The sequence below is a fragment of the Meriones unguiculatus genome, chromosome 21, assembly GCF_030254825.1.
Source record: "Meriones unguiculatus strain TT.TT164.6M chromosome 21, Bangor_MerUng_6.1, whole genome shotgun sequence".
NCBI classification, from domain to species: domain Eukaryota; kingdom Metazoa; phylum Chordata; class Mammalia; order Rodentia; family Muridae; genus Meriones; species Meriones unguiculatus.
Genome location: NC_083368.1, coordinates 56,504,011 through 56,529,406, shown reverse-complemented (window position 1 = coordinate 56,529,406; position 25,396 = coordinate 56,504,011). Strand labels below are relative to the sequence as shown.

Below are 25,396 nucleotides of genomic sequence, written 5' to 3'. Positions count from 1 at the left end.
AGGATATAACTTGCCAACCGTTGACATTCAGGGCGTCGGGCTGGGGATGCGGGGTAGGAGGGAAAGTCAGGGCTGGTGCCTGGTCCTGACTTTGCACATCTTTGTGGACCTCTGATCTCTGTCCCCTCTCCTCTGTCCTCTGACCTCACCCACCTCCTCAGTGTCTGGTGTAAGCAGGTAACTTCCTGACCTTGGGGTGCTTGGGGAGAGGGTAGCCTATGGCAATCCACCTGGTTTTCCTTTTTCACTCATTCCTACTCCCAGCAGCATCTACTCTGTCCTAAAAGACCGCCGTACTGTTACTCTCCCTCGCTTTTGTCTTGTTTCGGACAGATGCTTACTTTGTAACGGAGGCTGTCCCAGCTGTCACAGTGTAGCCCAGGCTGTGTTCACCTCCAGGCCACCCTGCCTTAGCCTTCCACTACTGGGATTATCTGAGGTGATCGCCAGGCCTGGCACCCTTTCTGTTGTCTCCTCTCTTCTGGCAGCACTCCTAGATGCCTCGCCTCAGGGTCTCCCGGTGTAGAATGAAGCAGGGTGCAATGGAGTGTGGCATTCACCCCATCAGTCCAAAGACCTGCAGTCGTGGAGCAGTTCTGTGGGGGTCATAGCTGCCTCCTGCCTCTCAGACGTGTGCTGCTCGCTCCTGTGCTTCCTGCACTTTGGGATTGTGCTGGCTGAAGTACCACATTTCAGATACCCTCCCGGCAGATCTAAGACGGTGGACCCCCTTTTCTCAGTGGGGTTCTCTTTCTATCTGATCTGGTAACCCCAGATTCTTTTTTTCCCGAGACAAGGTTTTTCTATGTAGATCTGGCTGTCCTGGAACTCTGTGGACCAGGCTAGCCTTGAACTCACAGGGATCCACCTGCCTCTGCCTTGCAAGTGCTGATTAAAGGACTGTGCCACCACCCCAGCCAACAACAATTTTGTAAAGAGCATCACATAACCCTCAGAAAGATTACAGGCTGGACCTTTCCTGCTTTGCAGTCTCCGGGAGATCCCTGGAGCTTCGCGCCTATGCTAGTACAACGCCCCGTGTCCTGGCTCGGCTCTTCCTCCATCCACAGGACTATGTTCTCCTCAGGACACCGAGCTACTGCATGTAAACGACGCCCTGAGCATGTAAATCTCATCCCCTGGCACCCCTGACCGCCTCGAGTCAAGCACCTCGACCCTCAAAACCCCTCCCACTGCCAAGGTTTATAAACCCCGGATTTCACATAAACACGCTGGGTGCGTGCTGCGTGATATCACCAGCTTCCCACCGCGGCCTTTGGCATTTATTCTGGGGAGGGAGAGCTCCCCTCCTCCCTGGAGGTTCCCCGCCTGACCGCAGCAAGCTTCTGGAGCGCCTGGGGCTTACCGCGAGCTTCACCTGTTCACCTGCCTGAGCTCGGAGCTGCCTCAGAAGCGGCTGATCTGCACCCCACCCGGCTGCACCTCACCGGACCTGCCCTCCCGCCCCCGGGCCTGGGCCTGACCAGGTCTGCGTCTCAGCTGCAATGCGACCAGACATGGGCTTCTGCCCGAACCCCTGTCATTACTACATCAGCTTAGCCAAAGGGCTGCATTTGAGTGTCCTCACAGGCTTCCAGAACACCCAAATCTCCCTGAACTGTAACTGTGCAAAACTCGTCGGCACCTCAGCCTATAGCACTGGCCTCTCCCTAAAGCGCTCCTGAGAGACGGGTCCTTCTCTTCTTCATCTGGAAGCCGACAGCTGCATCCCAGACTTCAGCCAAATGGAGAACGACAGAACACCGGGAATGAGAAACAAAAAAGCGTTTATCTAGGCATGAAGCAAACAGATCTGATGAGAAACAAGTAGGTTGTTAAGAAGAAAGCTCACTGCTAGAGGCTCCGGGGACACTGCCCCAGGGAGAGACTGGACACGATGGCTATGTTAGACTCCGCCTCTTCCTCTCCTCCCTCCTCTTCTCCCTCCTTCTCTTCTCCCTCCTTTTCTTCTTCTCCCTCCTCCTCTTCTCCCTTCTGCTCTTCTCCCTCCCCTTCTTCCCCCCCCCATATAGGGTCTCATGTAGTCCAGGCTAGCCTTAATTTCTCCATGTAGCCAAGATTGGTCTTACCCTCCTGATTTCCCTGCCTCCACCTCCCAACTTGTGAAATTATAGGCCTGAGCCACCATGCCTGGTTTGCATATAAAGGATATCCAAACAGCACTTCTGAGATGGCCTATCCTTGCTTGTGCTGGGTTTCCGTGTGCGGTTCTGGATACCGTGGCCTGTACTCACTAGATGACAAAAACATGCCCCTTTCTCCCTGATCATTAGCATCAAAAACATCTATTGCACAGTTGGTAGAGGCCTTGTCTAGGATGCATGAAGTAGCCCTAGGTTCAGTTTCTAGTGGTGCATGCCTGGACCCCAGCGTTTGAGAGGTGGAGGCAGGAGCAGCAGATGTCCAAAGCCATCCTCAGCCACATAGCCTGGGCTACCTGGGATCAAGTCACAAAAGAAGGAGAGAAAGAGAGAGCGGGGTATCTCCAGACATTGCCAAGAACCCCACAGAGAACCACTGGTCTAGGCATCACTGTGAAACTCTTTCCTGTGAAGTTCTGGTGCCCTCTGGCTAAGCCAGCCAATGTGATTATTTTAATGAATAGTTCAATAGCAAATCACGTTTGTAGCCAATGAGCTCTGGAGATAAGACAGAAATACTGCTCAGTGAGTTCTGATCTGTCGCTCCTGCTCTCTCGTTCTGTGTTTGTGTGTGTCGCTCATTCATTTTTCTGTGTTACACTCTGTCTACTTCAAGAAATGAGCCCAGCTTGTTTCTTTCTCAGAGAATCTGGATCTTTCTGCCCAGCTGTGCCTTTGCATAAGCACACCTTAGGCTGCGATTGGAATGTTGGTTCATTTTCTGTCCACTAGGCTTGAAGGGCCATGACGGCCCAGTCAAAGACCCTCTCCCCCACCATGTTCCCAGCCTCTGTCTGGCACACGTGAGGTTCTTGGCATTCCAAGTTCAGTGACTATAAACAGAAGCGGTAATACGTTGTGTACATTGTGGGACAGAGGCACAGAATTTAACAAAGGCTTGTTACTCTACAGTAGCCTTTGCCTGGGTCTACCTAGAGCTTATTCTGCAGCCACAAACTTTACACATGTTCATCCATTAATCAGAAAGCAACCTCATGAAACAGAATTGATTAACAGATGGGAGGAAATTAGGGCAGTTTTGGGGGAGTAAGTAGACCCAGGACTGTTTCTTGATGACCAAAATCTATCCCTCCCATCTCTCTCTCCAAACCAATACGCACTGTTTATACCCAGTGACACGGGTGTTGATATGGCAAGAGGCACAGACAGCCACGTAGCTGCAGGCTCTGGTGCGGTCTGTCCTGTGTTGCCTTTCTTCTTTACACTCAGATGCCTGTATGCTCGCTCTTCTCGCATAAAGAATAATCATTTCATGGGTTGGGAGCAGAGAGTTGGCTTTATTATCATGTTATAGTTTAGATCAGTTAATCTTTGCTTCTTTTTCTTTATCTTCTTTTTAAAAAATAATTTATTTAATTATTATTTGTACATTAGTGGGAAGATATCAGATCCCCTAGAACTGGGGTTACAGATAGCCATGAGTTGTCATGTGGGTGCTGGACATTGAGCCTAGGTCCTTTGAAAGAGCAGACAGTGCTTTCAACCACTGAGCTATCTCTCCAGCCCCTATTTTCTTCTTTCTTTCCTTTTCCTTTTTTTTTTTCATTTGGTTTGGGTTTTTCTTCAAGACAGGATTTCTCTGTGTAGCCCTGAATTTTCTGGGACTCGCTTTGTAGACCAGGCTGTCCTCGAACTCACAGAGATTCCTCCCGAGCACTGGGATTGAAGGTATGTGCCTCCGCACCGCCTGGCTATCTTTACTTCACTGAGGGATCTTCGGAGCTGTGGAAACTATCAGATTATACAAAATCTCGTCTATAAAGACATTCTTTTTTAAAAGTGTTTTTAGACTCATTTTATGTTTATGTGTCTGGGTGTTCGCCTGAATGTGCGTGCGCACCATGTCTGTGCCTTGTTCCTGTAGAGGTCAGAAGAAGGTGTCAACCCCCTAGATTTGGAGTTATAGACGGCTGTGAACCACCATATTGGTGCTGGGAATCAAACCCAAGTCTTCTACAAGCGCAGCAAGGGCTGTTAACTGCTGAGCCATCTTCCAGCCCCCTCACAATGGTATTTATTTAATTTGATTTTTTGAGACAGTCTCTCTGTATAATCCTGGCTGTCCTGGAACTTGCTATGTGAACCAAGAAGACTTCAAACTCACAGAGATTTCTCTTGCCTCTGCCTCCCCGGTGCTGGGATTAAAGGCGTGTACGTTACATTCATCCCATGATAGTATTCTTGAGAGACAAGATTTCACATGTTGCTAAGAATCAAAGAAAAAAATTAAAACAGAGTCTCACGCTGGCCCTGAACTCACAGTGATTTTCCTTCCTGGGATTATCTGAACACTGATGTTGCAAGACTGAGCCTCTGATGGGTGGTTTGAATGAGAATGGGCCCTGTAGGTCCACAGTTAGTGGAGTTATTTGGGAAGGACTAGGGGGTGTGGCCTTGTTGGAGGAGAAGTGTAACTAGGGGAGGGCTGTGAGGCTTCAAAAGCCCACACCAGCCCCAGAGTCTCTCTCTGCCTGCTGCCAGTAGATCAAGATGGGAGGCTCTCAGCTCCTGCTCCAGCGCCGTGTCTGCTTCCTGCCATGACAATGAACCAGCTCTCTCAAACTGTATTTAAGCCCCCAGTTAAGTGCTTTCTTCTGTATGAGTTGTTTTGTTCATGGCGTCTCTTCACAGCAATAGGACAGTAAGTAGACATGCCACCATCTTCTGAGTGTGTGTGTGAGCGTGTGTGTGTGTGTGTGTGTGTGTGTGTGTGTGTAGAAAAGGTACCAAGAACTGGTAGAGCAAGATGGTTCAGCAGATAGACACCTGCTGCCAACCCTCAGGACTTGAGTTCAGTCCCCAGAATGTACATAGGGAAAGAACCAACTCCCAAAAGTTGTTCTTTGACCTCCACACTCGCTTGCGCGCGCATGCGCGCGCGCGCACACACACACACACACACACACACACACACACACACACACTAAATAAATGTAAAAAGAGGGGAGAAGTTGCTGCTCCATTGCTAGAGTACTGGTCCTGGTGTGCTCAGCACAGTGGGGTCTGATCCCTGCTCCGTGAACCAAGCACACTGAGCAGACCTGCACCCCCAGCACCTGGGAGGCAGGAGGGTCAAGGTTATCCCTAACTGCTTACCTGATATCTTGACTATCAGCCTATGGTACGTGAGTCCTTGTCTCCATAATAACAAAGTAATGAAACAAGACAAGACAAAAACATTAAGTGAAATAAGCCAGAAAAAGAAACACAAACTCCTGCATGCTTTTCTCTCCTGTGCAGATTCCAGGCTAAATTTGTATGTGTGTGCACGCATGCACATAGATGGTACTTTGTATCCTCACAAATGCTAAGTCTGACCATGCACACGCCTCCCTGCATGCCTGTAATCGCTGTGCTACAGGGAGGCTGAGGCAGAAGGATTAAGTCTGTTTTCTCTCTTTGTTGTTTGTGCTATTGGGTCCTGCAGGTGAGGCTAGCATCCTACCAGAGTGTCTCCAACTCTCTTCTCACTTTTTTGTTTGTTTGTTTGTTTTTTGAGACAGGGTTTCTCTGTGTAGCCCTGGCTGTCTTAGAACTCGCTCTGTAGACCAGGCTGGCCTCAGATTCAGAGATCTGCCTGCCTCTGCCTCCTGTGCTGGGATTAAAGGCGTGTGCCACCACCGCCTGGCTCTTCTCACTTTTTATTTCGAGAAAGGATTGCTGAGGCTGGTCTTGAACTTGTATACCTATCACCACAACCTCTGGAGTAGCTGAATTTACAGTCCTAAACCACAACGTGTGGTAATAATTCTGCTTACTTTGTTTCTGTTTTCTTTCTTTTTTGTTGTTGTTGTTGTTTTATTTTGGTTTTTTGAGACAGGGTCCAACTGTATCCCTGGTTGGACTGGAACTTGCTAGACAGTCCAGACTGGCCTTGAACTCACAGAGATCATTCTACGTCTGCCTCCTGAGTGTTGGAATTAAAGGCTGTCTTAGTTAGTTAGCATTATTATTGCTGTGGTGAAAAAACATGACCAAACACAAACTGGGGAGGAAAAGGTTTATTTGGCTTATCCTTCTACATTGTGGTTCATCATTGAAGGAAGTCGGAACAGGAACTCGAGCAGGGCTGGAACCTGGAGGCAGGAGCTGATACAGAGGCCACGGAGAGGTGCCACTGGTTTGATTGCTATGTCCTGTTCTGGGAGATTTCTTATAGAACCCAGGACCACCAGCACAGGGAAGGCACCCCTCACAGTGGATGCCCCCACCCATCACTAATTAAGAGAATACCTCACAGAGGACCTCAGGGAGGCACTTTCTCAAGTGGCATTTCCTCCTTTCCGATGGGGCCAGGCAGAGTGTGGCACCAGGGGCAGAGCTGGCCTGTGTCAACTTACATAAAACTAGACAGCAAAAAGGCCACGATTTCACTTTCTCGAAATGGATTTTAGTGCCAGCAGATCGCCCAGCGGGTTCTGGTTTTTGGTCTTGGTTTTTCTAGGCAGGGTTTCTCTGTGTAGCCCTGCCTGTGCTGGACCAGCTTTGTAGACCAGGCTGGTCTGGAGCTCACAGAGATCTACCTGCCTCTGTTGGTGTACTTTTTAAAAACTCTTTTATTTACATTTCTTCTATCTTTTCTCCCTACACCACCCCACACCAGGTAGGAGAAAGAAAGGGTTAGTCGGGGAGGGGGCGCAGTTCTCTCTCTTAGCTGCTTCCTGCTGGTCAGGGTCTCAGGTTCCTTGGAGCTAATCCAATCCTGGTTTCAGGAGATCTCTAACTTCTCCTCTCACTGCATCAGCAGCGACTGGAAGCTGTAGGGGGGAGGAGCAGCCGCCTTATTCCTCAGATCTACCCAACACTCTCTGGACTCTGACTTTCTCTCTCCAGACTCCTCAGATTTAAACTCTCTGCAGCCGGCAAAGAACTCCTCTCAGAACCAGCACGAGTCAAACAGTCTGTGGCTGTGGACCATCTGAATCTGTCCCACATCCCACCCTTGGGATTAAAACAAAAACATGTTAATATCCACAACATGTTGGGATTACAGGCGTGTGCCACCCCACCCAGCCACTGGTTTTGTTTTTAAATCTATTTGCTTGTCTATTTTTTGTGTGGTGTTTTCTGCATGTATGTCCGAGCAGCAGGTGCCTGCAGATCCCGGAAGAAGGCATCAGACCACCTGGACCTGGAGTTACAGACAGTTGTGAGCTGCCCTATTGGGTACTGGGAATTGAACTAGAGTCCCGAGGAAGCACAGCGAGTGCCGATAACAGCTGAGCCATGTCTCCGGCCTTAGCTCGCTCAGTGTTCATCATTTGTTCCTCAGACTGTCAGGTTTTGAAAAGGATTCAGTGTAGGATTCCTCAGCTGTTTGTTTTCTGTCTCCTCAGCCTCCTCAGACAGACTGCCTGGAGGCAATAACTCTTTTCCTTGCTTTCCGGGAGAGTTGTTCAATGAAAGCTGACAACAGCGACAAAGCCCAAGTGGAAAGTGTTTTCCAGCCAGCAGATGGGCATATGTGAGTGGACTCGGCCTAGCCCCTCGCAGGGACACTGCAAGCAGGGCAGGACCAGCGTCAGGAGCCTGGGTGTCTTCTTTGTCTTCTTCCGCCTGTTTCAATTGTTGTCTGGAGACTCACTTCTTCCTTCTGCTAGCCTAGGCCTAGCCCTGGAAGCTTCTGGCCTCCATAAAATCTAATCCAGGCCGAGGTCTTCAGCCTCTGAGACTCACTCCTTAATAAGCTCACCTTCCGCGTCCTTTTCTGAGCTCTCAGCTGGTTCAGCTCAGCTTGACTTACTGGGTCTGGCTTTCCTCTCAGCCTCTGAGTTACTTTGCTTGGCCTCAAACTAACTCCAGCAATCTTTTCTAATCTTCTCGTTCTCTGGCCCATTCAGTCTTCACCTCAACCCCTCTGAAAAACTCTCCCAGTCAAAACTCTTCTGTCTCTCATTGCCCCTTAAGTAGCTTCCCTTTCCTCTCTCTCCTCCCGAGAGCTGGGCGTATCCTACCCTGTCAAATCTTTCTCTGATTAGTCACCATTTCTGCCACTCAATCAGACATCACTTTCAAACACAGGTGCTTCCTTCTACAAACTATCTTTACCTTCAGTGTTTGGGATTAAAGGCATGTACCACCACTCCTGGATCTAAGCTTTTCTTTACCTGAAACTTGCTCTATACCAGCCTGGCCTTGAACTCAAATCTGTTTGCTTCTGTCTCCTGGATTAAAGGCGTGTTTGTATTCCAGCCAGATCACACAGACCTAGAAGGTCTTCGGATTGATCTCTTGCCAGAACAGCCATGTTCTGAGTTAAAATTAGAAATCTCTCTTCTTCTCGTACGTGGTGGCGTTTGTTGAATAAGCAGGGCCTGATGGAGTGTCCCCACAACACCTCTCTCACCCAGGACTGCTGGCTGCGTTTGGAAGCGCTCCAAGAGGCCATGGCATGCTCTTGGCCTAAGAATCTTTAGCCTGGCGTTTGCGCTCCTTTTCCTCAGATGAAGCCAGGAGAGTCTAGAAGGTCCAGGAGACAGGGTACAGCGGAGGCCCTCCTCAGTTGGGTCCTTAGAGAACACAAAAGTCGCTCCACCTCGCCATCTGCCCATCTACTCTGAGCCTGAGTGGCAGCTCATAGGGGCGGAGCGGAGTGTGGTGCCAGGGCGGAGCCCGGTGGACTCCAGGACCCCTTAACCAGCTCCGCCAGAGCCCCGTCCCGCCCCGCGCAGAAGACCCCGCCCACGACCCCGCCCCCTCCCGGGGCGGACTGGGGCTCTTATTGCCCAGCCTGGTCCGGGAGCCTCCACGCGGAGAGGCTCCCGCCGCGCAGAGCTGTGCCCTCCGCATGGCATGGAGGAGCCTCTCTCGCCCCCGCCAGAGGCTGGGCTGTTCTCGCCGCCGCTGCAGGGAGGCGGAGCCGCTGCTGCCCCGGAGCCCGGAGCCCGGCAGCACCCCGGACATGAGACCGCGGCGCAGCGGTACAGCGCCCGCCTGCTGCAGGCCGGCTACGAGCCGGAGAGGTGACGCCCAGGGCAGAGCGCGCGGGCGCATCCGGGGCGGGCGGCAGAGAAGGGTGCGGCGGCGCCGGGAGACCCGAGGCGCGGCGGGGAGGCCGCGGCCGGGTCCCCTCCACCGCCTGCGCTTGTAACTTCCCGGGACACCCGGCTCTGGCTGGAGGACGCAAGCGGGCACCGTGCAAAGAGTTGGGTGCTGGGTTACTCCTGGCGGCAGGGGAGAGGGCGCAGGTTGTAGTATCGCTCCCTGAGATTTTATATCGGGATCCGACCTAGCACGCCGACTGCACAGTCCGGGACGCTTGGTGCAGGTGGCCCCGACCTCGGGTACAAATAGTGCTTGTTGGAGTCCCGGGCCAGCGTCGCTTCCTCCTCGGCTCGCTCTTCTTCCTAGAACTGTCTTGAGTAGGTGTGTGTGTTCCGGTTGAGTGTCTCCCTAGGACCAGGAGGAGGGGGTTGCTCTGAGATCTAGTGAGGCTGCCACTGTCCCTCCCTCCGAAGACTCAAGGGTCCGGAAGGCAGTGAGGGAGGGTCGCTGGAGAAAGAGTGGGGCAGTGAACTGGGCCTCAAGGGAAGTAGCTGGAAAAAGAGACATCGGCTAATCTCTGGATTGTATTGCAGTTTGAAATGCAGTCCTGCTGTCCTTCCGGTGCAAGGGATTTGGACTTCTTTCTCTAGTCCATCTGCTGGTGCCCAGCAGCTTGGGAGGTGACCTGGCAGCTGGGTTTGGCAGGGAGGGTGGTCTGGGGAATTAGCCAGGTAGTCTGCCCAGGGTCTGGTCGCTCATGGAAGAACTTTGAACGGCTTTAGGAGCTGCCAAGCCCAGCGCCTCTTGCCATTGCAGGCTGGCTCTTTAGGGCGGACTTAGGCGTGGGCAGCCCCGAGCCGTCTTCATATAGTAGAAGTCTGGGTTGGAGGGCTTGGGTTACAGAGAGGTGCTGCCGTTTGGGGGGAAGGAGTACTAGCCCTGTGGAATGCTATTCCAGAGCTCAGGCGCCATCAGCCCTTCTCCTGATGTACTGCGGCCCCAAAGGGACAGTGCCAATCTCACACCCTCCTGCCCCCAGCTAAGGCTCGAAAGAGCCTGTGTAAAACCTGAGCCCCAGCCAGGCAGTTTGAGGCTCAATCCCCGCAGGCCTGGAGCTGGAGGAAGAGGCAAGGGTTCTAAGAGAAACACCGGGCTTAGGTCCAGCGTTAGTGGTCTCTGGCTCGAATGTGGCTGAGCTCTGCCCCCTTATCCCAGCTCAACAATGCTAATGTTGTCATTACCTTTTCGCCCCTAAATGTGTTTTGCACTCTTGTTCCTCTAAACAGCCTCAGATCAGAAAGAGTCCTCTGGGCTGCCTGCCTGAACTTCAGTGCCCTGCTGGACAGTATTCCCTATTCCCCCAGCAGCTGGCTTGGACCTGCCCCCTGCCCTTGAAGCTGCGAGGTGGGGAGTCTCCTGGGACCAGCTGCCCTTCCTTGCTGTTGAAGAGGTCCGCTGGTTGCCTGGTGTCTCCTCCCCACGGAGGAAGCAGCTGGGGAATTGCAGGAAGAGGGGGAGGGAAGCCAGGGGGATGGATTAGGTCTCTAGAAAAGGACAGCCTAACCCAGCCTTGAGCCCAGGAGCTTAGAGTAATGACGCTCCGATACAGGTCAGAGCAGGAGGGGCATGGGGCCCTGAAGTCCGTGCTCATTGACAAGGTGACCCTCCCCACAGCCCAGCCTGCCAGTCTTCTCTCCTGAGGCCCAATGTGCCGGGGCAGATGTCACATTAACGTTACCTAAGGTGCTAGAACCCAGCTGCTCTCCTGGGCCCCAGCCTTGGCTGAACCCTGAGCCAGAGCCAGTCCTGACTCATGCTGTAGAGAGTAGTGACCCACAGCCGGCTCCTTAGGAACACGGAGAGACCACTGGAGCGGGCCCTGCTCAGAGCCTATGACTGACATGGTGGCTGTTCCTTCTGTGTTCAGGATGAGCACGGTGCATCCTCCGGCTGGTCTCACTGCTCCGACTATTGGTAGCGAGTGAGAGGCTCTGACGCTGGCTGCTATGTGGCCCAGGCTTCTAGAGTGAACCTCTGAGCGCTGAAGAACCGGAGGGTGCCCCGGCAAGCCTACCCCAATCCCTGCTTTGCCAGGAGCGCAGCAGTCTCCTCTCCTTTCTGGTGCCCTGGGACCTTCAGAGCTCACACCAGGCCCTGACCTCTGGGCTCCTTTGGTGACGGGGGAAGATTGTGGTCTGCTGTATTATTCCCACTTCCCAAGAGCCAAGAAGACATCTGCAAATCTTCTGTAATACTCTGAGCTCTATGGGAGACTCTCCCCCTGCACATGGATGGAACAGCCTGTGTTTTCCTGGCGGGGTCCCGGGGGCATCGCTGGGGAGGCTGGGCACCCCAGAGAGCCTGGTGGCTTGGAAGCCAAGGCTCCCCTGGGCCTGGCTGTCACCACACTGTTGAGAGGTAAACAAACCCGGCCTTCCTGGGGTGGGGAGGAAAGCAGCCACGTGGCTCTTGTGGCAGTGTCTCCCTGTCACCTTGTTTTTCTCCAGACCCGTGGGAACCTCAGGCTGGCAGCTGGGGGGAAAGTTATTGATCTGGGAGTAGCAACAGCAGCTCCGGCCACCTCACCTTCCTCCGTGTCACCGGACTTGCTACCTGGTCTTACTGTCTCCCAGACTGAAATCTGGGTCTTGCTGGCCGCTCAGAACTGGCCACCAAAGTTCTCCTGTGGGAAAAACTTTAAAACTGGCCGCTTCTGCCCTTGTTTATGCCAGCGCCCCAAACCTTTGAGCCTTCTCTGACTTCCCACCCCACATTTCGGTCCCAAATCAAAACAAACTTGTTTCTCTCCACCAGCCTTCCTAGTCTCCAGCTCTTTCAGGAGCTGAGGATGAGCCGTGTGTGTGTGTGTGTGTGTGTGTGTGTGTGCGCGCGTGCGTACGTGTGTATGTGTGTGTGCACGTGCGTGCGTGGGTGTGGGTGTGTCTGTGTCTGTGTGTGTGTGTGTCTGTGTGTGTGTGTGGTCTGGGACTGGAAATAGAGCCCCTTCCCTCTTGAACTGTAGGCTTTGCACTATGCATGAAGAGACCCAACAACTGTCAATTAACAGATTGTGAACTAGCCAAGCGTGCCTGTAATTCCAGCACTCAGGAGGCAGAGGCAGGCAGATCTCTGAGTTCAAGACCAGCCTGGTCTACAAAGCCAAGTCTAGGACAGCCAAGGACTACCCTCTACCCCACAAAAAAAGAAAAAGATGGTGCTAGTTTATGAAAAGTGCTTTGAAGACTGCTAAGGGCTCAAATGTCAAGGGTGTTGTTAAAACATGCTTGCTCCTTAGGAATTGTGTGGGGTCGGGGCCTGTCTCCTATGAGTTAGGGGATCCTGAGTTCAGATTGGTACTTCAGGGCTCTGGAATTTCATCAGGGTCGGGAGAATGACTGCTGGAAAAGGCAGAACCGTGTGAGAGGTACCGCTAGGGTAGGCTACGGGGCTCAGTGGCCGAAGGGACCTAAGGACCAGGGCCGAGCCCCGTGAGGAGCTCTGCCGGGCTTCGGGGCGCACGCCGGAGAGCAGAAGGGGGCGTGTCTCCGCTTGGCTTGCCGGCCCCTCTTTCTCTGGCCTCACATCCTGCGCGCCACCGCCGCGCCTGTCGCCAGAGTGGAGGTACCGTTGTGGGTGCTGGGGCGTTGCGCGCGGCAGCGGCAGCCGGCGAGCCGGGCAGGGCCTTTGTGCGGCGAGGGGCGGAGGCAGCGGTCCCCGAAGGAGGGGCTGGAGGAGAGGGCGGTGCCCGGGGCCTCCCTCCGCAGCCGCAGCCCCCGCCCCCGGCCCACGGCGGCAGCGTGGCCTCGGTGCGCGTCAGCGGCGGCGGCGGCGGGGCGGCCCGCGCGGGTGTTTATGTCGGGTCGCGGTGTCTCCCAGCAGCATGGCGGACTACCTGATCAGCGGCGGCACCGGCTACGTCCCCGAGGATGGGCTCACCGCGCAGCAGCTCTTTGCCAACGCCGACGGCCTCACCTACAAGTAAGCGCGGGGCTCGGCCCCACCTGGGCGCGCGCGCCGCCGGCCCCGGCCCCGCACGTGCACGGCTGTCCCCCGCTGACGCCCTAATGCCCTCGCCCAATAAGAGTGACTTGGGGCCAGTGGGGGGCTGGGCAGGGAAGGAAGGAGGCTCGCACCGAGAATAGAGAGGGACGTGGCACAGCGACATCGCCGCCCGGGGAGCCCTGACCGATAACTGGCCGGATCCGAGGCCAGCCTGCCCCCTTGCTCCTCTCCTGAGCGTCTTGGCCCCCCTGGGGAGACCTTGGAGCATGCGGGCAAGTGAGAAGTGGCCGTTCTAGGGAGACTTTTGCCAGCATGGTCCAGGATGCCTTCCTCGAGCCTCACCGTGAAAGCAGGGAGGTCCCAGGTTCCCATCTCAGCCAGCTGGCCGAAGAACAACCCCCAGAAGGGCCCCGCGGGCAGCAGGGTGGCCCTTTCCTTCCGTGCCCAGTCTAGGCCTCCTTACTTGCACTCTGCCTGCCTACAGGTTAGGGCCGGTGCCCTCCGTGAATATTCTGTGCCCGCCCTTCAAGCCCACTCCACGTGGCAGTTTGGAGAAAGGTGGAGACCTACCTGCCTGCCTTAAGCTTAGTTTGCATTTTCCTGTGGGCCCTAGGCCAGTTCTCCCTGCAGGCCTGGCACTAGCTGTGTCTCCTGGCCGCAGGACGGTGTCCCTGCCAGGAAAGAGCATCCGAGCCCTTGACTTGGGCAGAGTCGTGGTGCTGGAGAGTTCAGTAGCATCCGGGGCCTGGCACCTGGCATCTCTACCCTGGCTCATAAGCATTCCTGCTTGTCAGGCGATGTCCCCATCACTCCCGAGGAGCCCACGGGTGAAGGATGATTTTTATCTTGAAGATGCCAGTGGGCCCAGACCCAGTATTTCTTCTCTGGCCTCTTAAATGAGCCGCAAAGGGCAAGGGGCTGCCAAGGGAGGTCAAGGTGGGATAACAATTCTTTGCTGCTGCTCTGGTGGTGTTTGATGATGAGAGAGGGGTTTATATCTTTGATAGGATTTTTGCTACTCTCCTAGGGGAGTTTAAAGGGAAAAGTCTTAAAAGTTTCTTCCTAGGCCCGGCGGTAAATTAATCCCAGTACTCCTATCTGCCCTATGGCTGCTGTTCCCCGAACGGAAGTGCCTCCTGCTTTGCTTAGATGGGCTCAGGTTTCTCAGGTTGGGGCATTTGCTTTGGAGTGTGTCTGTCGAAGTTTGCTGTGACTCAGGTAGACTGTGCCCATAGCATCACTGGGTTGGCCGCCACCATGCTCTGGCTGGCTGCAGTTGTGTGGACTTCTGGCTGTCCCATGTGTGTCCACTGCTCCTGTCCCAGCGCCTGCTCTGTCAGAACATGCCCTGAGCTCAGCTCTCTGGGGTCCCTCCGGCTGCTTTGAACCTTGTGTGACTCAGCAACCCTGGCCTTGTGCCGTGCTGGGTTGTACTTGGGCCGTGTCGCATTGTAAACTTATTTTCAGAGTCTGTGTTTTCTTTTTATCTTACAGCGCTGGGAACCAAACCTAGGGCCTTGTACACAATATGCAAACGCTCTTGCTACTGAGTCACATCCTCAACCCAGATCCTTTCTTATTTTGCTGTTGTTGTTTTGTTTTTTTTGAAACAGGATCTCGTGTAGCCCAGACTGGCCTCAAGCCCTACCCTTCTGCCTCTACCTCCCTAAATCCTACTATAGGAATGAGCCACCATTCCCACGTAGGTTCTGTTTTTTTTTATTGAATCATTGTTTGCTTTTGTTAAGACTAAGAAATCTTTGTTTGTTGTTGTTGGTTTGAGACAGCATATACTGTATATAGTAGTATATGCTGGGTGGCCTGGAATTCTCTCTGTAGACCAGGCTGGCCCCAGACTCACAGATCCACCTGCCTGTTTGAGTGCTGGATGCTGGGATTAAAGGCCTGCGCCACCACACATGCCCAGGCAGAAATCTCAAACCTGGCCTGGATGGCACATAGTTGTAGTCCCAGAAGGCTGAGACAAGAGGACCATGAGCTCAAGGTCATTTTAGACAACATGGTGAAATGCTGTTTCAAAAGGGGAAAGGGAAGCCGGGCGTGGTGGCACGGGCCTGTATTATCCTCAGCTACAGGCCAGGCCACACTACACAAAACCCGTCTGTACAAATAAATAAATGAATTAGAAGACGACAGATCGAGAAGCCTTCAGAGACAAGTCTTGTGTCTTTTGTGCGACCGTATAAGGAGCGTCTGTGTCCAGACTCTGGGCGACCTCCAGATCTGTAGGCCCACCGTTCTGACTCTAGTTCTTAAGGCTGAAGCCATCAGGACATTATGTGGGTAGTGAGGAAGACTCCCGGTGCTGTGACAGCAGAGTCGGCGGGTTCCAGCCTCTCTGCTCCTCTGCCCGCCCCCACCCTGCTGCCAACCTTAGAACCCCAGCCCCTGGTGCTCCAGTGCATCCTGCCCACCACTCATTCTCATTCTCTCTTCACAGCGACTTCCTGATCCTCCCAGGATTCATAGACTTCATAGCTGATGAGGTGGTAAGTGCGCGTCCTCTGCCTCAGGGAGGGGACTGGAATTTTGTTCCAGGGCGGGTTGTGGGAGAGGCTTTCCTTGGGAATGTGCTGTTGCCTACTGCCCTTATTGTGGAAGGACACAGAGCAAAGGAATATGGCTGGTGGGGCAGAGGCAGCTGGGCTTCGGGAGATCCTGGAGAGTGTTGAGTGGCAGCCTTGCACAGGCTTAGGGATGCTCTGTCACTGAAGAGGTTGGAGGGTAGTCTCAGAAAAGGTCCTGTGAGGAGAAGGCCTGGGTGTGGCTGCGTTATTATATAGACAGTAAGGATTAGCTGCTGTCTGAAATGCTGAGCAAGGACTGTGCTCTGAAATTATGAGCACTTTGAATACAGCGTTCAGTGACTGGGCATTCACCCGTAAGGGACGAGAGCTGGCAAGAGGGTTTGAAGGAGCAGGACTGGGCTTGGGGGATGGTCAGGGAGGAGTTTGGACCGATACGAAGAAGCACAGCCCGATGCCTTGCTTTCCACGAGGGGCTAGCACTGAACCAAATCAGTGAATGATTAGGCCAAGGCAAGCAGAGAAGGCAGTGGAGGACAGTTTAGGGAAAAGCGCAGTGATTGGTTCTTGAACTCGTGCCTGTTTAAAACACTCATTTCCCTTGTTATTTCTGTTTATTCTTGTCCGTGCTCACAAAGGGCCTGAGAGCCTGCACATGCCTGGATCATTTACATATTGAGGAAACCCGGGCTTGGCTTGAGGTTAGAGCTGACCCAGACATATTGGGGGGATTTGGACTATTCTGGTTGTTCCCTTATGATAGCAATCGGGAAGGCTTCCTGCTCTAGCCGCTTGGTTTAACAAAGGTTGTTGTGCATCCTGGCTTAACGCCAGACTGGTTGGTTGCTAGGAAGAGGGACCAGAAAGCTGTCTGCCTTGTAATGAAGGGTCTCCTTGCGTGATGGCCTCTGTCAGGAAGGTGGCAGCTGCTCGGGGCATGATGGGAGAGGAGAAGGTGTGGTTATCTAGGTGTGGGTGGGCAAAGGCTTCTGCTCGCACACTGTGATGTGTTTCAGGGTCTCTCAAGTTATAAAGCAGAGTTTGTTTGGAGGTCTGGGGACTAGATCAGTAATTGGCCTGAATCTCAGGAGTGTCGAGGTCTAGCCAGGTCCAGGTCCAGCCTACAGCTGTGTTTACACGGAGTCTTTTCCCAGACACTCAAGACCAAGTGCGCTCAGAGTTTTAGGAACCTTTGCATTTGTGTAGTGTGAACTGTTGGGAATGAGCCTAAATCTAAACTGAAATTAATTTATATTGTATATACATCGTATACAATGCCCGAGGGTAATTTTTAAATTAATTTATTTAATCACTTTGCATCCTGGTCATAGCCCCGTCCCTCCTCACCTCCCAGTCCCACCCTCCTTTTCCCTCCTCACTCCCCTTCCCCTATTCCTCAGAAAAGGGCAGCTCCTCTTCCTGTCCACCCCAGCTCATCAAGTTGTATCAGGGCTGAGCATGTCCTCTGCCCCTGTGGCCTGGCAAGGCAGTCCCTCCAGGGGGAAGTGATTGAAAAGCTGGCAAGAGAGTTCATGTCTCTTGCTCCCCTTATTAGGGAACCCACATGAGGCCTGAGCTGCCCATCAGCTGTATCTGTAGGGGCCTCGGTCCAGCCCATGCATGGTCCTTGGTTGGTGCCTTAGTCTCAGAAGCCCCTCTGGGCCCTTGTTGGTTGACCCTGTTGGTCCTGCGATGCGCCTGTCCCCTCCAGGTCCTCTTCTCCTTCCCTCCACTTTCCACAAGGCTCCCTGTGCCTCACCCAATGTTTGGCTGTGAGTCTCAGCATCTGCTTCAAGGTGCTGCTGGGTGGAGCTCCTCAGAGGACGACTCTGATAGGCTCCCATCTGTAACCATAGCAGAGTACCGTTCATGGTCAGGGGTTGGCTCTCTCCAGTGGGGTGGGACTTTGGCTGGGCCAGGCATTGGTTGGACCTTCCCTTAGTGTCCACTCTATCTACTCTGTTTTCATCCCTGCACATCTTATAGGCAGGGTAAGTTTTGAAGTTTTGTGGGTTGGGTTGGTATTTTCCCTCCCTCTACTGAGAGGCCTGGCAGCCTTTGTGACTGTCAAGTGGGATGGTCAGCTCCCCCAGAGCTGCACTGCTCCCTGCTGTGTCCCCAGGCCTGGCCTTGGCGGATATCTCTCCAGTGGATAAAACCTTTCAGTGGACTGTGCCTCCATCCTTAGGACCTGACGTCAGCCCTGACCCGGAAGATTACACTGAAGACACCGCTGATCTCTTCTCCCATGGACACCGTGACAGAGGCTGACATGGCCATTGCGATGGCTGTGAGTCTCTCGGCTGGGGCGCTGGGGGAGGGGACTGGACTGAACAGGGATGGGCAGTGCAAATGGGCAGGATGGAGGAGGCTAACCCTTGGCTCTTACCATACCAGCTCATGGGAGGAATTGGTTTCATTCACCACAACTGCACCCCAGAATTCCAGGCCAATGAAGTACGAAAGGTCAAGGCAAGTACTGGTCCTACCCTCCAAAAGATGCAGCCTGCTTCATCCATCAGCTAACTGCTGTGCACACTAGGTGCCCTTCCTTACAATATGGGCTCAGCCCTCCTTTCCCATTGGTCCTCGCCCCGGCGAGGGCTCTAGCTTCTCAGTGGCACGTCAGGGTCCCCTTTGTCCCTCGTGGCAGGCTGCATGCGTGCCGCTTTTGGATGTCTTGCAGCTCTTTCCTCCTCTTTTTGTCTACAGAAGTTTGAACAAGGCTTCATCACAGACCCCGTGGTCCTGAGCCCTTCACATACTGTGGGTGATGTCCTGGAGGCCAAGATACAACATGGCTTCTCTGGGATCCCCATCACGGCCACGGGCACCATGGGGAGCAAGCTGGTGGGCATCGTCACCTCCCGAGACATCGACTTCCTCGCGGAGAAGGACCACACCACCCTCCTCAGTGAGGTGCCTGCAGGGCAGGGAAGGCAGAACTGCAGCCCAGAGGGAGCTCCACCCTGGGGGCCCCAGACTGGTGCCTATGGCCCGGGACCACAGGGGGGCCTGGCTCCTTCTCTCTCACCTGCCAACCTGCAGGCAAATGTTCCTGGCCCCACAGGTGATGACGCCGCGGCTCGAGCTGGTGGTGGCTCCGGCAGGTGTGACGTTGAAAGAGGCAAATGAGATACTGCAGCGTAGCAAGAAAGGTACCGGGGAGCGGACGCCCAGCCCGACTTCCTGCGCAGTAGGACTTCTGTAGTTTCTCAGTGGACGCCCAGCTGGCTCCCCGCACAGTAGGATTTCTGTAACTTCTCAGCCTCTCAAGCTGGCCCAGTGAGGAGGCTGGGTCTCTCGGAAAGCCTGAATAACCCTGGGCAGTCCAGAGCAGGGTCCCAGATACTCTGCTTTCTGCTTAGAGAAGGACATTCCTAACTCAGCACGCCCCCCAAACTAGTCCTGAGAGGCGCCGAAAGAGCCCTCTGGTCTTAGAAGTCTGGGAAAGGCTGAGGGCGTGGTCTGTGGCAGAACACTCCTTTAGCACAGAGGTCCTAGGTTCCATCCTTAGTAAAGCAAAGTAAAGCAAAGGCCTGGGGGGGGGGTGCTGCCTTCTACACCCCCACCTGTGGAAAGAATCGAGGTACTCGAGGGCCAGCAAGGGGGATCAGTGGGTGTAGACGCCGGCCACCCTGAGTTCTACCCCAGGGACCCAGGGGTGCGAAGGAGGGAACCCCCTCTGGCAAGTTCTCAGGCCTTCCCACGAGTACCTTTGTGTACACACAACTTTAAAAAGAATTACACATGAGAGTAGTGCGTGGCGGCACTCATCGGGAGAGGAAGGAGGAATTGAGGTACGAGGATACATAGTGAGACCTTGTCTTTGAGATTCACCCATGTAAGCCGAGTGTGGTGGCACCTGCCGTTAATCCCAGCACTCAGGAGGCAGAGGCGGGTGGATCTCTACTTTTTGAGGAGAGAGCCTGGCCTACAGAGTGAGTTCCAGGACAGCCAGGGCTACATAGTGAGAGCCTGTATCAAAAGCCAAAAGGAAGGAAAAAATTACCCGTTTGTATCAAAAGCCAAAAGGAAGGAAAAAATTACCCGTTAGCTTCTCAAGGTCCCTGGAAAGTCCTGTGGCTGAATGTATTTGGTAGGGTAGCGGTTTCTGTGACAGTCGCTAAGTTCTCGTGGGCTATTGCTTCCCAGGTCGACTGTGGAGAGTTCTTTGGGGTTTGGAGTGGACTGGGAGGCCCATGCCACACCCTCTGGGCAGCCTCACATTAGGCCCTAGTCTGGGTACTTTGTGCCCTGACCTGGCCCTGGTGGTGAAGAGCTGCCTGGGCTCAGATCCCCACCACCACCCAGGTACCGGGGCAGGGAGAACCTGAGAAACTGGCTTGGGTCATGGGGGTCTTTGCTTCCTGTTCCTCGGTCCAGATCCAGGTCCTGGGCGGGTGCTGTCACCTAGCAGCTGACTCAGGTACTTCAGTGGCTCCTGGTGTGTATTCATCCCCTCCTCCTACCCTGCTTCTCTTTCCCCCTGGCCAGGGAAGCTGCCCATAGTCAACGATCAAGACGAGCTGGTGGCCATCATCGCGCGCACAGACCTGAAGAAGAACAGGGACTACCCTCTGGCCTCCAAGGACTCCCACAAACAGCTGTTGTGTGGGGCAGCCATAGGCACCCGCGAAGATGACAAGTACCGCCTGGACCTGCTCACTCAGGCTGGCGCTGACGTCATAGTGCTAGTAAGGAGATTCCCAGCGTCCCACGGGCGAGGCCCATCCTCCTCTGTGGAGCCTTTGCTCCCACCGCGCCTTTTTTCTCTCTGCTGCTCTAGTGTCAGAGTTAGGCTAGTTGTAGAGCCCCAAACAAGCTGTGCCCTCTCCCCATGGGGTCCCCTCGCATCGAAGTTCATTTGCCTCGGTAATCACAACCCGAATTGGCCGAGGGGCTGCCGCCCGCCCTGCGGGGAGCTCAGCTTTACGGGCGTTTGCTTGTGTGGTTTCTGCAGCAGCTCCTCGAGTTACAGCTGCCATTCCCAGCAGTCCATGAGGAAACTAAGGCTCAGAGTAGTTTCACGGTGCCACTTGCTGGTGGTGTGTGCTTGTCATGGGCATGGGCTTGTCGTGGCGGAGGAACTGGCCGCACCCGTGAGTTAATGCCAGCGTTCGGGGGTTCGTCCCCCGAGGAGGCTTGTCTGTCTAGCCTGGGCTCTTTTGTCCCCGCCTGCAGGACTCCTCCCAGGGGAACTCGGTGTATCAGATCGCCATGGTGCACCACATCAAGCAGAAGTACCCCCACCTGCAGGTGATCGGGGGGAACGGTGAGTTCGGCCCGCAGCCGCCGTGCTCGGGTTCCGGGCCCAGGGAGGACGGGCTTGGGTTAGCACCCAAGTGGGGGAGGGAGACTGCCACCCCAGGACATCCCTGGGCAGGGTGGGGACACTGTCCTCACATTCCTGGGTCTGCTTCCTCTGTCCCCAGTGGTGACAGCAGCCCAGGCCAAGAACTTGATTGATGCTGGTGTGGACGGGCTTCGTGTGGGTATGGGCTGTGGTTCCATCTGCATCACCCAGGAAGGTGGGTACCCTGGGGGGAGGGGGAAGGGCTGCCGTGGAGGGCCACCCTGGTCCACTACGGCCTCGCAGCCTCACTCGTGTTTTGTAGAAACACGGTGTCTGCCCGCTAGGTGTTCCTCGGGTGTCCGGTTCAGGGTGGCCCATGCCCAGGCCTTCCCCTCACTCGGGATGGTTGTTGGGAAGAGGTAGCTGTGGGCAGATGAGGGAGTTTTGGGAGTGGACCAGCCTGCTTTCAGACAAGCTGTGGAGACTCTTGTCTGGAGGTCCAAGGCTCCAGAGGGGAACTAGGGGGAGGGGTGGGAGGGAATATGAGAGCAAAACAGTATCCCAAAGGAGGCCGTAAGACCACAACTCTAGCCTTAGCTGCTAGTGCAAAGAAAGCTGCCCCTCCCGAGCAGCTGATGCTAGAGACGCCCCACCCCCTCCTGGGCCCTGTTGTCTGAGGCTCTCACTGATCCCCTGATCACGTCCCTGTGCTGCTGGCACTAGAATGAGGTCCGAGGGTGACACCCCCTGCTGTTACTGTTGGCTCCCACCCTAGGCCCCAGAAACACCATTTCTCACCATCCTCTGTCCATGCCTGATGATTGACACAAGGGGGAAGGAACCACTGACTGTCTCCCTGTCCTGTACATCCCACTTTCCACAGTGATGGCCTGTGGCCGACCCCAGGGCACCGCCGTCTACAAGGTGGCCGAGTACGCCCGGCGCTTTGGGGTGCCGGTGATAGCTGACGGCGGCATCCAGACCGTGGGCCATGTGGTGAAGGCCCTGGCACTTGGTGCCTCTACAGGTGAGGGAAGCCCCGTGGCTCGGGCCGCAGCGCTGGGAGCCGAGGGGTGGTTGGTATGTCGTGGAGAAGGAGGCATTCACCCCTCAGCCTTGACCTCTGCAGTCATGATGGGCTCCCTGCTGGCCGCCACCACGGAGGCCCCTGGCGAATACTTCTTCTCAGACGGGGTGAGACTTAAGAAGTACCGAGGCATGGGTTCCCTGGATGCCATGGAGAAGAGCAGCAGCAGCCAGAAACGATACTTCAGGTTCGTCCTCACGCTGTTGACCTCCGGTGGATACCTGAGGTGGTGTCCCACTTCTGCGTGAGTGGCAGCTGGAGGCTGACCAGAGCAGGGGCTGTCCGACCGGGAGGTCCTGTTGTCTCTAGCCTAGTATGTGGCTGCGGCTGCTGTGGGGTCCTCCTCCTGGGTGGCCCCCTCTCTCTCTGTACTCTGGAGAGGCAGGGTGGGGTTCTCTGAGCCTTGGGCTACTGGGCTCAGCCTCCCCACCCTCCATGCAGTGAGGGGGATAAGGTGAAGATCGCACAGGGTGTCTCGGGCTCCATCCAGGATAAAGGCTCCATCCAGAAGTTTGTGCCCTACCTCATAGCGGGGATCCAGCACGGCTGCCAGGATATCGGGGCCCAAAGCCTGTCTGTCCTCCGGTGAGTGCTGCAGCAGGGGGCTTGGGGGGTTTCCCTCTCTCCTCCTCTTCTTTTTTTTCTGGGATGTTCTGACCTATTCCCCTGCCCTCCTCCCAGATCCATGATGTACTCAGGAGAGCTCAAGTTTGAGAAGCGGACCATGTCAGCCCAGATAGAGGGCGGCGTGCACGGCCTACACTCGTAAGTGACCGGCCTCCTGGCCACTGCTGGCTGGTGCCGGGTGGGGCAGGTTCAAAGGACAAACTGAGGTTCCAGGGGCCACACGGCCTCTCTCACCTGTGGACAGGGCCCAGTCCACCCTGGAACCTTGCCGTGAGCCCTCAGGCAGGCTGGCTGCTCCTTCCTTCCCTCTGGGCAGCTTCCCGAACAGGGCATGGGAGGTGTGGCCGCTAGCCCACCGGGCTCCCCAGCTCTCGCTTTGCTCAAGAAGCCTGGTGGCTGGTGGTGGGGCTGTCGCTGTTGGGCTCTTGCTGACGGTGGCCCCAGGCAGGCAGGCAGAAGACGGAGGCATGAACCCTCTGGTGGGGAAGTGGGCAGAGAGACAGATGCCAGGCCCAGTGCTGGTGTGCCTGCGGGTTGGGGCCGAGTAGTTGTCAGCAGTAGCTGTAGGCACGCAGCCTGCCCTGGTCGAGAGGACCCAGCTCCCTAACTGTAGGCGGGCATCTAACCTGTCTCTCTTTCTGCCCCACCCTCCCGTAGCTATACCTTTCTGCCGTGTAAGTAACTGCGCTGCCGGGGCCAGGCGTAGACTAGAGCAGGGGCAGTCTGGGTGGGCCGGGGGTTGGGAGCATGGGAACTGGGTGGGAGCTGGGCCTTTCTGGTCCTCGTTGCCAGCACTGTGTGGAGGTGGCCAACCATGACCCCTCATCCAGTCAAAACACACATCCCGTTGTGGGGCGCAGAGGCCTGGCATTGCAGGCCGGGGGCTAGAAGGGTCCAAGTCATCCATGGGGGCCACAGTGGAAACAGGGTAACAAAGGTTGAGCTAGCGGAAGTCTGCTCCATGAGGATGTTTGTGCTTTCCTGAGCTGTCTTTCCCTCCTGGGTGCCAAGGACAGCCCCCTCAGGTGTGAAATTGGCTGGAAGCGTAGCTGTCTCTGGGACTGGCATGGCTTTTTATGGAGCCCTGGCCAAAGGAAGACAGAGGTCCAGGGCCACCTCTGCCTCTCCTCTAGCCCCCTGGCTGAGAGGCAAGCTCTGCAGCCCCTCGCCCTCTCCCCAGTCTGGGGGAGCATGGACAAGAGGATTGTGGGAAGGGAGCGGGGCCCGCATGCCCTTTCTTAGTCGCCTCCTGCTTGTCTTTGCAGTTACGAGAAGCGGCTGTACTGAGGACAGCAGTGGGGGCCACAGCAGCGGAGGGAGCGAGCCCCGGGGTCCCACTGCAGGAACGGCCTCCCTCCACAACTGAGTGCTCCGCAGATTTGCACTATGGGTCCCCAGCGCCTCTCCAGGGAGAGAAGTGGAGAAGTGGATCCCTGAGGGGACTGTGGCCCCTCTCCGGGCAAGCCCGCAGAGTCAGGTAGCTCCCCGTGCCAGGCTGCCCGTGAGATGTTCCGGGCTCCCCTTCTTCGGCACCCTGAGCCCAGTCAGCCTTGGCTCTCAGGCCCTGCGCCTGCCTCAGGTCTCTCTTGCTGCAGCCTGCTGTGGGCCAGTGTCCGACTCTGACCCCTGGGGAAGGTGGCTCCCCTGGCTTCTCCTATAGGGCACATCTCTCTCTCGCTGCCCCTTTCCCCCAGGAAATGGTGCTCTCCAGACCCTGCCTCTGGCCCATCCCTGGACTGCTGTCCTCTCAGCCATGTGGCACTTGGGTTCTGGGCCTAGGCCAGGGGGAGGTCTCTGCCCCCTTCCTCTGGCATGAGGTTCCCAGGGGCCCCGAATCTCTGAACTGGGGGAGGGCCTGCTTATGGCCACCCGTCCTTCGTTCCTGACTACCCCGAGTGGACCCTTCCTGCCCTCCTCTCCCAGCTGCAGTCGAAGGCTTTAACTTTGCACATTTTGGGGTCACAATGTGTCATTGTATATTAAATAATCTGAATAAACCAAGCAGTTATCAACATCTCTGGCATCCCGTTTCTGTCCTTTGCCCTCAGGGTGGCTGGCCCCTATCCTGCTAGTGCCTGAAAGTCCCATCAGGGCATGGCGTCTCCAGGAAGATGAGGAGGGGAGGCCAGCCATGTTCAGGGCGTCCTGATGTAGGTGGGCCACGTGACAGGAAGTCTGAGCCTGCTGGCCGGAAAGTGTCCCAGAAGGGTTCCTTGCAGCTCCCTCGGCCACCTTGAGCAGGTGGCAGCACAGAATGGAGGTGCCCACTCAGATGGACAAAGAGGAAGCTATCGTGGGAATGGCCCAGTGGCAGGAAAGGTCGGAGGGTAAGAAAGATCCTGCTTTGTGGTGATGACCCAGAAATGCTGCTGTTCCATAGGACCCTGTTGACACCCTGAAAAACCTGTGATCCCAGCACTCAGGGAGGCAGAGGCAAGCGAATCTCTGAGTTTGAGGCCAGCCTGGTCTACAAAGCAAGGCCAGGACAGCCAAGGCTACGCAGAGAAATCTTGAAACACCCCTGGCAAAAAAGAGAAGTGAGTGTGCACCCGGTTTTTAAAGTGCCTTCCAGCATGGTGCACTTCCAGGATTGGGAAGGAAATCTGGGTGGCAGGTTGTTGGCTGAGTTAGAGCCACTGCGGGGACTGTATGGATAGACCCTGGAGGCCTT

At 55.3% G+C, this 25,396-nt stretch overlaps 1 protein-coding gene across 4 annotated transcripts; it reads left to right on the top strand.

Moving 5' to 3' along the window:
• The first annotated feature begins 8,852 nt into the window (after window positions 1-8,852).
• Window positions 8,853-24,739, top strand: Impdh1 (inosine monophosphate dehydrogenase 1). 4 transcript variants are annotated; one of them, XM_060374138.1, is made up of 16 exons: window positions 8,897-9,145; window positions 13,044-13,145; window positions 15,631-15,679; window positions 17,904-18,005; window positions 18,113-18,187; window positions 18,428-18,634; window positions 18,786-18,873; window positions 20,213-20,412; window positions 20,900-20,990; window positions 21,151-21,246; window positions 21,895-22,038; window positions 22,141-22,285; window positions 22,540-22,683; window positions 22,780-22,863; window positions 23,383-23,399; window positions 23,991-24,739. In XM_060374138.1, exons 1-16 carry the CDS (start codon window positions 8,976-8,978, stop codon window positions 24,089-24,091), a joined length of 1,815 nt encoding a protein of 604 aa, XP_060230121.1. In that variant the 5' UTR covers window positions 8,897-8,975; the 3' UTR covers window positions 24,092-24,739. The 4 variants fall into 4 exon arrangements, with proteins under 4 accessions (XP_021515565.1, XP_021515564.1, XP_060230121.1 ...); XM_060374139.1 differs by having other exon boundaries at window positions 8,898-9,145; window positions 13,047-13,145; XM_021659890.2 differs by lacking the exon at window positions 23,383-23,399 and having other exon boundaries at window positions 8,853-9,145; window positions 13,047-13,145.
• Window positions 24,740-25,396: the final 657 nt, after the last annotated feature.